This window comes from Salvelinus fontinalis, chromosome 30 (assembly GCF_029448725.1).
Source record: "Salvelinus fontinalis isolate EN_2023a chromosome 30, ASM2944872v1, whole genome shotgun sequence".
Classification (NCBI taxonomy): Eukaryota; Metazoa; Chordata; class Actinopteri; order Salmoniformes; family Salmonidae; genus Salvelinus; species Salvelinus fontinalis.
The window spans coordinates 31,216,888-31,229,356 of NC_074694.1; the positions used below are offsets into that span (position 1 = coordinate 31,216,888).

General features: G+C 44.3%; 1 protein-coding gene and 1 non-coding gene across 3 annotated transcripts; one reads left to right on the forward strand and one right to left on the reverse strand.

Moving 5' to 3' along the window:
- Positions 1 to 486: 486 nt before the first annotated feature.
- LOC129829028 (forkhead box protein K2-like) lies at positions 487 to 11,484 on the forward strand. Of its 2 annotated transcripts, none has more exons than XM_055890450.1 (9): positions 487 to 949; positions 3,361 to 3,555; positions 5,780 to 5,930; positions 6,627 to 6,773; positions 7,109 to 7,302; positions 8,959 to 9,161; positions 9,254 to 9,514; positions 9,638 to 9,835; positions 9,990 to 11,484. In XM_055890450.1, exons 1-9 carry the CDS (start codon positions 669 to 671, stop codon positions 10,199 to 10,201), a joined length of 1,842 nt encoding a protein of 613 aa, XP_055746425.1. In that variant the 5' UTR covers positions 487 to 668; the 3' UTR covers positions 10,202 to 11,484. The 2 variants fall into 2 exon arrangements, with proteins under 2 accessions (XP_055746425.1, XP_055746426.1); XM_055890451.1 differs by having other exon boundaries at positions 9,993 to 11,484.
- trnaa-ugc (transfer RNA alanine (anticodon UGC)) lies at positions 4,398 to 4,474 on the reverse strand. Its single transcript has one exon. It is a non-coding gene; the product is annotated as a tRNA-Ala (tRNA).
- Positions 11,485 to 12,469: the final 985 nt, after the last annotated feature.

Genomic DNA, 12,469 nt, shown 5'->3' on the forward strand with positions numbered 1-12,469 from the left:
AACCTTTATATTAACATTTATAGTGATGCTATAGTCACACCAGAGGACAAATTCAAAGCACCGACATGAAATGGTTCGTTAAATTGTATATACATTTCAAATCCACGGTGGCCACAATATTTTGAGTTAATAATAATTTATTGCATAATTTATTGCAACTATGTGTTTTTTAATTCAATTTTAGAAGTGTATTTATTTATTATAACTTTTGTTTTAGCAATACTGTATATCAACTACCCATTTACAAAACTTCAGTCCATTCCGTAATTTTCGGATACCATAGTTTACATTCAGCCATCGATTTGCGTGTCAGCCTACAGTGCAATCAACCTTGTTTTTTACCATGTATTTATATGTGATTGTCATTGGTAAGCACAGTTATTCGCTTACCCAATCTTTGAAGTGATTGGATCGTTGAGCCTTCAGTAATCTCCTTTCCGCCCATTTGGCCTCCTTTGGTTGGCTGTTGTCCCTTCTCTTTCTCTCTGTCGCGGCGGTGGGTTGGAGCCGCTGTGTCCCCGATCTGGCACGTTCCTGTCCAAATTATTCTCGGTTTAAAATTGGATTCCCTTTTACGAAATCTCTGAAATTCTCAACTCTGCCAAATTTAAAGTCCTCTCCAATTCAATTTTTCCGCACACAGCCTCAACATTAGAATCATCAAGAAGATGGCGATGGGGTCGGCAGTCGCCCGGCTTGAGGGCCGAGAATTCGAATACCTGATGAAGAAGAGGTCGGCGACCATCGGACGGAACTCATCGCAGGGCTCGGTGGACGTTAGCATGGGCCACTCCAGTTTCATCTCTCGCCGGCACCTCGAAATTTTCACTGCTGGTGAAGACGGCACCGGCAGCGGGGAATTCTACCTCCGATGCCTCGGCAAAAACGGGGTGTTTGTGGATGGGGTGTTCCAGAGACGAGGGGCTCCACCTCTGCAACTCCCACGAATGTAAGATGGGTAGTATTTTACATTTTATGTCGAGGTAGAACTGCTAGCTTACATAAATGTGACTATATTCTGACCTCCGCTTTGTTATTGTTTTGTTCCCCCGCCGCGGCACGTGTTGTGTCAAGCAACACACAGCGCCTGTCCCCACCAAACGTTAGTGAGCCGCTAGCTAATGTTAACTGGCAACGCTTGTTTTCTTTGCATAGAATGGTTTCGCGAAACAACCTGAAAATGGTGTAATTTAACATTAATACAATTGGTAAGCGTGCATATCTTTGTGTGAATATCTCTTACTGGGCCGTGCATTACTAGCACAGTGTTTGGGGGACTATGTACCGTGCCTTCAGAACGTATCTGTACCCCTTGATTTATCCTACATTGTTGTTACATCCTGAATTAAATTAGATACCCGATAATGACAAAGTGAAAATGTTTTCAAATGTATTGAAAGTGAAATATCTCGTGTACATAAGTATTCACACCCCCGAGTCAATGCTTTGTGGAAGCACCTTTGGTGGTGATTATATCATTCATCTTGGGTATGTCTATCAGCTTTGCACCTCTGGATTTGGGGATTCCCTCCCATTCTTTCTTGCAGACGTTCTCAAGCTCTGTTAAATTACATGTGGAGTGGTGTTGAACAGCAATCTTCAAGTCTTTCAACATATATAATGGGATTAAAGTCTGGGCTTTGGCTGGGCCACTCAAGGACTTTCACATTCTTGCTCTGAAGCCATTCCAGCGTTGCTTTGAGGTCACTGTCCTGTTGGAACGTAAATCTTCACCCCAGTCAAATGTCATTTGCACTGATGCAGGTTCTCATCAAGGATATGCATTTGTTTGGCTCCATTCATTGTTCCTTCTATCCTTACCAGTCTCCCAGTCCATGCCACTGAAAAGCATCCCCATAGCACGATGCCGCCCCCACCATGCTTCATGGGAGGGATGGTGATGAGCTGTGCCTGTTTTTTTTTTCCAGATGTAGAGCTTTGCATTCAGACCAAAGCGTTACATTTGTCTCATTAGACCACTGAATCTTTTGCTTTATGCTCTGAGTTTTTCACGTGCCTTTTTGCAAACCCATCACATGCGGTCATGTGCCTTTTTCTCAGCTCGGGAGTGGCCACTCTCCCGTAAAGCCCAGATTGGTAAAGTGCTGTAGAGACTTGTCCTTCTGGCAGGTTCTCCCATTTCAGCCAGGAACTCTACAGGAACTCTGTAGTAATGTCAGAGGGATCATTGAGTTCTTGGTCACCTCCCTGACCAAGGTCCTTCTTGCCTGGTTACTCAGTTTGGTCGGCCAGACAGCCAGCTCTAGGCAGAGTCTGAGTAGTAACATATTTTTTCCATTTCCCAATGATGGAGACCACTGTGCTCTTGGTAACTTTCAACACTCAATAAATAGTTTTATACCCTTCCCCAAATATATGCCACATCACAAATCTTTCTACGGCCAGTTCCTTGGACTTAGTGCATGTCAGAGCAGAAAATATACCATTATCAACTGTGGGACCTTACATTGACAGGTGTGTTGTTTTCTAAATCGTGTCTAAACAATTGAATTGGCCACAGGTGGACTTGAACCTGAGCTCAAGTTAGTGTCATAGCAAAGGGGTGTGAATACTTATGTAAATTTGATATCTGTGTTTAATTTTCAAAAATGTCTAAAAACATGTTTTCACTTTGCCATTATGGGGTATTGTGTGTGGATAGATAATTATCCATCTTGAATTCAAGCTGTAACACAACAACATGTGGAATAAGTCAAGGGGTTTGAGTACTTTCTGAAGGCACTCCAGCTAGTTATCTGTACTTTTGCGATGGGCCGTGCTTTGACTCAATCTCAGCATTATTTCAAGTCGGGTGTGTTGCAATGTTTGCGCAGCATCGTGTAGAAACAAACTATGCCTACCCCATGCTTTTATCTTCAGCATGGTTTGTAGATCAAGCTGAATTGCTAACTTTTCCAAATGTTACCTGTAGGAAATGGCCAATAGAAGTAGGGGGTTGGAAATAATAGTCTTGATTAGTAGACCTGTTTACAACTCTGATTCTATGAGGTCTGAAATATCAAATAGGCCTATGTCACAGCAGGCCAGTCAGCTGGTCCCAGAGCAGATGATATGGTCCAAATATACCCCCATGTAATAATAAGACCTGTTATGTAAGTGTCATGATGGCCATCCATTTATAAACCCAGTTTAATGGCTAACTCTTCTGGCCCGTACTGGTTTATTAGAGCTGCTCTGCTTGTTTTGAATATGTGCAAAGATGCCAATAGCAACACTGCTGGTGTGTAGCAGTCAATATGCATAATTAAAGAGACATTCTCACAATTGAGTGAGTCTGGATGGCCTGCACTTGTCATGTCCTAATATTATCTGACTCTCCTCCCTCTCTTTGTTCTCTAGGTGCTGTTTCCGGTTCCCCAGCACCAACATCAAGATCACGTTCACAGCCCTGTCCAGCGATAAGAAGGAGCGTAGGAACGTGTCGGAGTCACCGGTCAAGCCCGTCCAGCACCAGATGGCGCCGCTGACCATCAACATTCCAGACAACATCGCCCACCTCATAAGCCCGCTGCCCTCACCCACTGGCACCATCAGGTGAGACGAGTGAAGTTGGAGCCATGAAATGGTCAGAGCAGATAGCATGGTTATTCAAATCTGGACCTCGAAGCGAGTTCCAATGCTGATTTTTATTCTTCCCCTCTAATCAGGGATGGATTTAGACCTTTCTCACTTGGTGGGTGCAATTAATTATCCGGTAGAACAGAACCAGCACTACCGGACCCCCAGGCTTAGATTTGAACACTCCTGGTGTGTGTGTGTATGTATGTATTAGAGGTCGACCGATTTAATCGGAATGAACGATTAATTGGGGCCGATTTCAAGTTTTCATAACAATCGGTAATCAGCATTTTTGGACACCGATCATGGCCGATTACATTGCACTCCACGAGGAAACTGCGTGGCAGGCTGACTCCCTGTCATGCGAGTGCAGCTAGAAGCCAAGGTAAGGTGCTAGCTAGCATTAATCGTATCTTATAAAAAAAAATCACTCTTAACATAATCACTAGTTAACTACACATGGTTGATGATATTACTAGCTTATCTAGCTTGTCCTGCATTGCATATAATAGATGCGGTGCCTGTTAATTTATCATTGAATCATAGCCTACTTCGCCAAACGGGTGATTTAACGAGCGCATTCGCAAAAAAAGCACTGTCGTTGCACCAATGTACCTAACCATAAACATCAACGCTTTTCTTAAAATCAATACATAAGTATATATTTTTAAACCTGCATATTTAGCTAATATTGCCTGCTAACATGATTTTTTTTTAAATAGGGAAATTGTTGCACTTGTGTTTTTTTACATTTACATTTAAGTCATTTAGCAGACGCTCTTATCCAGAGCGACTTACAAGTACATACATTCATACCATGGCCCCCCCGTGGGAATCGAACCCACAACCCTGGCGTTGCAAGCGCCATGCTCTACCAACTGAGCCACACGGGGCCCTGTTCTGTGCAACAGAGTCAGGGTATATGCAGCAGTTTGGGCCGCCTGGCTCGTTGCGAACTGTGTGAAGACTATTTCTTCCTAACAAAGACAGCCAACTTCGCCAAACGGGGGATGATTTAACAAAAGCGCATTTGCGGGGGAAAAAACACAATCGTTGCACGAATGTACCTAACCATAAACGTCAATGCCTTTCTTAAAATCAATACACAGAAGTATATATATTTTTAAACCTGCATATTTAGTTAAAAGAAATCCAGGTTAGCAGACAATATTAAACTAGGGAAATTGTGTCACTTCTCTTGCGTTCATTGCATGCAGAGTCAGGTTATATGCAATAGTTTGGGACGCCTGGCTCGTTGCGAACTAATTTGCCATAATTTTACGTAATAATGACATAACATTGAAGGTTGTGCAATGTAACAGCAATATTTACACTTATGGATGCCACCCATTAGATAAAATACGGAACGGTTCCGTATTTCACTGAAATAATAAACGTTTTGTTTTCAAAATTATAGTTTCCGGATTTGACCATATTAATGACCTAAGGCTCGTATTTCTGTGTGTTATAATTAAGTCTATGATTTGATAGAGCAGTCTGACTGAGCTGTGGTAGGCAGCAGCAGGCTCGTAAGCATTCATTCAAACAGCATGCTTTCATGCGTTTGCCAGCAGCTCTTCACTTTCATGCGTTTGCCAGCAGCTCTTCGCGGTGCTTCAAGCATTGAGCTGTTTATGACTTCAAGCCTATCAACTCCCGAGATTAGGCTGGTGTAACCGATGTGAAATGGCTAGCTAGTTAGCAGGGTGCGCTCTAATTGCGTTTCAATTGGTGACGTCACTCGCTCTGAGACCTTGAAGTAGTTGTTCCCCTTGCTCTGCAAGGGCCACGGCTTTTGTGGAGCGATGGGTAACGATGCTTCGAGGGTGGATGTTGTCTATGTGTTCCTGGTTCGAGCCTAGGTAGGGGCAAGGAGAGAGACGGAAGCGATACTGTTACACTGGCAATACTAAAGTGCCTATAATAACTACAACCTAAAACTTCTTACCTGGGAATATTGAAGACTCATGTTAAAAGGAACCACCAGCTTTCATATGTTTTCATGTTCTGAGCAAGGAACTTAAACGTTAGAGTTTTTACATGGCACATATTGCACTTTTACTTTCTTCTCCAACACTTTTGTTTTTGCATTATTTAAACATGCTTCATTATTTATTAGATATTTCATTTTTTTGCCATCACAGGATTACCATGCTCTCTCCCACTATCTCACTGTTAAATTGTTTCTCGTCCCCCACAGTGCCGCCAACTCCTGTCCAAACTCCTGTCCGTCAAGTCCCCGAGGGGCGGGGCTGTCTGGCTATAGGATGGGCCGCGTGCTGACCGCTGACCTCGTCAACGAGAACTCCCAAACAGACGACAAGGACGGCTCGGGAGGAGACAGCCCCAAGGTGAGACACCAGCAACCCAGGGATGCATCTGAAGTGGCTTCCTCTCCTTGTCTCCTTTCCTTTACACTGTTATGAAAAAGAGAAGATCAGTCAAGGCAGTATAATAGAAGCTAAATGAGAGACCAGGCCACGTCTGACAGACCAGTACTGATGAAGGAAAGTATATGAGAAGAGGATTCCTCAGTAGACTGTTGAAATGCACTCCTAGTCCTGAGGTGAGTCGGCAAAGTGAAGCGTTCAGAACGGTGCAAATAGAAATGAGACTAAAAGAGCTAAACTATTCCCTGTTCTACCTGACAGACAGTGGTATCTGTTCTACACAATACGTTTCTGTCTCAGCGTTCTGTTGCACCCTCTTGAATACATCCCTGAGCCCAGGGTGACGGAACACATTGGATTTGTTTTGGTTCTCTGGGGTGTGTTACTCATTGAAATCCGTTGAAACGTTCGGGAAAATATAAACTTGAGTGAGGAACCCTGGTGAACGCTAGTAAAATAGGGGGAGGGTGGGGCTCTACTTGTTTTCCAACATGTTTTCAGTTTCATGTTCCTCACACAAGTTCCCACAAAAGCAAACCCTTTTCTTTCTTTCTTTTTTTTTACCCAGATAAGCACATGCAATTATAGTAAAAGTCTAAATGCTGCCATATCTGTAGCATGAAATAAAGCTCATTTCTCCATTTGTTCTGTCCTCAGGATGACTCGAAGCCCCCGTATTCCTATGCCCAACTAATAGTCCAGGCCATCACCATGGCCCCCGACAAGCAGCTGACTCTGAATGGGATTTACACACACATCACCAAGAACTACCCCTACTACAGGACCGCAGACAAAGGCTGGCAGGTTGGTGAATCCACCCTGTATTTCATGCTGCTGTGGTATTTCTCTTAGAATGAGAGACAAACTGACATGTAAGTACACAGCTTCTTTTTAAGTTATCCTGTCTCAATTTATCCATCGCAATCTTTTGTTCATGTGTTTTTGAACTGAACTCTATTGCTTACATCTTCCTCCCTTGTGTTCTAGAAACTGATCCATTGTTTCTCCCGCTCCCCTCCCTTCTGTCTCTCTCCCTGGTGTTCTACAATTCCATCACTCACTTCTGTCTTGTTCCAGAATCTCAATTCGCCATAACCTTTCCATAGTAATGAATACTGTCTCTCTCTTTTGTGTTCTAGAACTCGATCCGTCACAACTTGTCTCTGAACCGCTACTTCATCAAAGTGGCTCGTTCTCAGGAGGAACCGGGTAAGGGATCGTTCTGGAGGATCGACCCCTCATCAGAGGGCAAGTTGTGTGAACAGGCGTTCAGGAAACGCAGGGCCAGGGGGGTACCCTGCTTCAGGACCCCGCTAGGGCCCCTCTCATCTAGGTAATACTCACTATAACTCAGATACTCCTATATTTCCATGTACACTGAGTGTACAAAACATTAGGAACACCTGCTCTTTCCATGACATAGACTGACCAGGTGAAGGCTATGACCCCTTGTTGATTGTCAACTGTTAAATCCACGTCAGGCAGTGTAGATGAAGGGAAGGAGACAAGTTAAAGAATATTTTTTAAGCCTTGAGACATGGATAGTGCATATGTGCCATTCAGAGGGTGAATGGGCAAGACAAAATATTTAAGTGCCTTTGAATGGGGTATGGTAGTAGGTGCCAGGCACACCATTTTGAGTGTGAACTGCAACGCATTTGGGTTTTTCACACTCAACAGTTTCCCATGTGTATCAAGAATGGCCCACCACCCAAAGGACATCCAGCCAACTGGACACAGCTGTGGAAAGCATTGGAGTCAACATGGGCCAGCATCCCTGTGGAATGCTTTCAACACCTTGTAGAGTTCATGCCCTGACAAATTGAGGCTGTTCTGAGGGCAAAAGGGGGTGCAACTCAATATTAGGGAGGTTTTCCTAATGTTTTATACACTCAGTGTATATTTCCCTCATATAAGCGCTGCCTCTGGATGAGTGTTTTCCTGTTTGCTTATTGAGTGCGGTTTTAATTCCAGCATCGGTCTGTGGTGGTATGTAGACAGCTACGAAAAATACAGATTAACTCTAGGTAGATAGTGTGGTCTACAGCTTATCATGAGATACTCTACCTCAGGCGAGCAAAACCTCGAGACTTCCTTAGATATCATGCACAAGCTGTTGTTTACAAATATACATAGGCCCCCGCCCCGTTTATTACCAGAGGCTGCTGTTCTGTCCTGCCGATGGAGTGTATAACCCTCCAGCTGTATGTTCTTAATGACGTCGTTCAGCAACGACTCTGTGAAACATAAGATTTACAGTTGATGTCCCGTTGGTAGGATATACGTGCTTTCAGTTCGTCCCATTTATTTTCCAGCGATTGAATGTTAGCTGACAGTACGGATGGAAAAGGCAGGTTAGCCACTCATTGCCTGATCCTCACAAGGTACCCCGATCTCTTTCCGCAAAATCTGTTTCTTTCTCCAGCGACTGACGGGGATGAGGGCCTGTTCGGGTGTTTGGAGCATATCCTTCCCGTTCGACTCATTAAAGAATTGTGTGTAGATTGAGGGAGGGGAAACTGTTTAATCCATTTTAGAGTAAGGCTGTAACGTACCAAAATGTGGGAAAAGTCAAGGGGTCTGAATACTTTACAAATGCACTGTGTATATATACTGTAGTTTGAAATGGCATGCCCCCTGTGGGCTCAGTTAGGCACTGCAGGTAGATTTGTCTGTCTGGGACACTGAGCTCTTAACCTAACGTACCAGGTGTAAAATAAACATTTGAAACCAGATCCCCTAGATGCTTGTCTTTACGAAAACTGAAAAAAAGATGTGTCGCCTTGTTAACTCTAAAAGCGGAAGGCTCTTTCCATTTCCTCTGAAAACCGGAACATCAGGTTTTTTGGGAATCTGCAAAGGCTACTGAGCTCTAAATGAGTCAATGGGCTCTGGGGACGATGTTTCTTATTGGTATGCGCACACAGATGACAGCACACACTTTCACGTTTGCATCATTCTAATAGTCTTCCTGCTGTCTTCCCTTCAGGAGTGCCCCGGCCTCTCCTAGCCACACAGGGGGGCTGTCGGCCCACTCCAGTGGTGTGCAGACCCCAGAAAGCCTATCCAGGGAGGGCTCCCCTGTCCCCATGGACCCAGAGCCAGCTCGGGCCACAGCTCCCACCACGGCCACTGCCCTACAGCCCAAACTAGCTGTCATCCAGGAGGCCCAATTCGCTAAGAGTGCTACTGGTGAGTTTGTTGGAAGTTGTTTTTTTCAACTCTGGTGGTGGGTGGTAAACCACTCCATTTCCTGTCTGACCTCTGACACTTGTTTCTGACAGGCTCCCCTCTGAACAGCCAGCCGGTGCTGATCGCCATGCAGCGACAGTTGCCTCAGACGACAATGAAGCCTGTTACCTACACCATGGCAACGCCTGTCATGACAACAGCTGTAAGCTCTGCCCCCATCATGCAGACGGTGCACGTACTTCAACAGATTCCGATGGTCACCATGGCTACCGTCGCTGCCACACAGAATTCAGTTGTTACGCTGAAAACAGAACCGCAGGAGAACGGAGGGGGAGACCGCAATGGGGTCAAAGGTGGGGAGACTGAGTTTGGCGTATAGATTTACAGTACATTTTTCCATTCTTTGCTGTAACAGTCCCTTTTATAAATGAAGAATTGTAGTCTTATATTGCAAAGTGTTTGTCGCTCTTTCTCAGTCAAAGTGGAGTCGGTCCCAGCCATCACTACTTCCTCTATAGGCGGGGCCAATCGCATAATCCAGACCACCCAGGCCACACCCCTAACAACAGTTACCATCGTGCAACAACCTCCCCTGGGTCAGCATCGGCTTCCTATCAAGACCATCACACAGAACGGGACTCACCTGGTCCCCATCACTACTGCTGCTAACACAGGTGAGACATTTTCAAAATGGCACCCAACACTCATGAAGCTTTAAAAATGGCAGATGATTAAAATTACTTTACCAGCCTTTTCACTCCGTAGTGCTTGTTTATGTCAGGCCTGCCAGGAATCCAGTAGTGAAAATCCCTCTATCCCCTCTCTCAGCAGTGGTGAACCCCCTCCACCTGTTGGCAGCCCATGCCTCGGCCTCTGCATCGCTGCCCACCAAGAGGCAAAACGGGGAGCTGGCCGACCACCCCGAACCCAAGAGGGTCAAAACTGAGGAGGGGGGCAAGAGCATAGCCACCGCTGTAACCAACTCGTGCACAAGCGGAGACGGGGACACTGGGGTTAGTGAAAAGGCCGGCGATAAGTAGAGGTCCTGACCCCTCTCCTCAATGAGCTCTACTGTCCCGCCCCCTCTGTTCTCACCCCCACGACCTGACTCCCACTCGAAACCACGTTTATCCTCTACTCCAAGGTGCCAAAAGAAAACGAGGTATGGATCCACCTCCGGACTACAGTATGTGTGAGCAGTAGACAGACCACCACCCACCCATTGGTATAAAAAGCAGAAAATAATATGATGCAAAAACTAAAAGACCAAAACAAGGACAAGCAACAAAAAAGAAAATTAGAAGTTGTTAGAGGTGACCCTGTTTTGGAGATACAAACGACAACTAAACCTTAAGTGAAGCACAGTAAGTCTTGATAAAGTTAAAATGTAAATGAGATCAAAACAGACCTCTGGACTTTGACCACCAGAATCACCAAGCCTTCCACTGCTGATTGGAAAGTTCCTCTTTTTTTATTGTTTTTTATTTTATTTTTTACACAGGACACAACCCCAAGAGAGGGAAGTAGCCAATGGCAGCATTATAGGCAAGCACTTAATTTTTGGGAAGAAATTACTTATGACAGTTAACAGTAGTGTATTCTGTAAAGGAAACTGTGTGGGGAACCATTCCCTATATTTCTGGCAGCTAGCCTTCATGTCAACCTATCTAATGCAGTCGTGAGTAGATGTACACGTGAATCCTAGGATCTTCTTTGAGTGTACCACCCGTTTCCCAAGGCACACACTTATTTAGTAATAACCATTCTAAAAACTAGAAGTGGGGTCAAACATCTTACGTCACCTGATTGTGGAATCCTGTATTTTTTGGGGGGAGGGCGTGGACTCTTTGTTCAGTGAAATGAATGTAGTCACCTTTTCCTTCAAGAAAACACTATGGAGTGAATTGTTTTTCTGTTGTCAAACTCTTAAGTTTCTTGATCGCTGTACATCTAGATTTTTCATATTTTAACAAAATATCCTATAAGATAAAAGTATATTTCCATGCGTGTTTGACTGTATGCTTCATCAATGCTTGCATGTTACCGAATTTAGAGAATGTACATGAGCAGATAACTGAAGAAAATAAGCCTGACTCAATGCTATACTGTATGATTCTGAACAGTGCTGCACTTACCCTCTTCATTTGAGTTATTTCTTTCCCTCCTTTCTTCTGTTTTCCTTGTCATAAATGGCTGTTTCTGTTCTGTTCAGATGGTATTCTATGTTTCCATGAGGAAAAACAAGTGATAGATGTTTGTTTTGGCTTCAGTAAAATGCTTATTTCTTTCTTTTTTATATATATATAAATTAATTTAAACCTTCGTCCTGTGTCGTACCGCTTCTGTCTGTATTTTCGGCTCTGCTAGACTGGTAAAGGCTCATTCCCAGAGACAGATACGGAATGTTTGTTGCCTTGTCAAGCAGTCAAAGAACATTGTTTTCAACCTGAGATGCTTTGAAGAGGGGGCGACGTTAGTTTCAGCAGCCAGCCACAGTGAGATCAACCATCCTTTTGCAAGGCATCTCTGGGTGACAATGCTGGAAACATCACCATGTAACATTGGTGAATCTTATTTCCTCAACTCCTAATGCAGTGGTCCTTTAGGGGCCCACGGTATGTTCTGTAACACTGGAGAGAAACAGCTGCTACGCAGATAGTTGACATCTCTGCCTGGTGTTGAGATTAGGGAATACTAATCTAGTTCTAGGGAAGTAGGGAGGACAGTGCTGTTGATTGAGTCACCATGACACTGCAAGCTGCATTCCTGGGAGTTTAGTGTTCCAGGAAGTTACTACGGGCCAGATGTGTGGGAAACGGGGAGAACACTTTCTCTATGAAACAAGGCTGCATCTGAAAGGGCACCCTATTCATTATATAGTGCACTACTTTTGACCAGAGTCTATGGCCTTGGTTTAGAGTAGTGCACCGTATAGGGAGCCATTTGGATCTGGCAACAAACTTCCCCCACATGGAGCTCTCATGTAATGGATAACAGAACCAACTGGATCACTTATGTCCATATGCTGACATTTTAACTGCCTGAAAACCGTATCCTTTACCATAGTACTACTACTACTTTAGAGCTGCAAACACGGGGTGGCAGGTAGCCTAGTGGTTAGTGTTGGACTAGTAACAGAAAGGTTGCAAGATCGAATCCCCGAGGTAAGGTACACTCTCTTGTTCTGCCCCTGAACAAGGCAGTTAACCCACTGTTCCTAGGCCGTCACTGAAAATAAGAATTTGTTCTGAACTGACTTGCCTAGTTAAATAAAAGGTCAAATAAAAAAAACACTAAAAGGGATAAGA

Bases quoted from the DNA above. Each gene is read 5' to 3' on its own strand.
- LOC129829028 (XM_055890450.1), top strand. From the start codon at position 669: ATGGCGATGGGGTCGGCAGTCGCCCGGCTTGAGGGCCGAGAATTCGAA. The intron at 950-3,360 runs GTAAGATGGGTA...TTTGTTCTCTAG, and splicing joins CCTCTGCAACTCCCACGAAT to GTGCTGTTTCCGGTTCCCCA. The intron at 9,162-9,253 runs GTGAGTTTGTTG...TGTTTCTGACAG, and splicing joins ATTCGCTAAGAGTGCTACTG to GCTCCCCTCTGAACAGCCAG.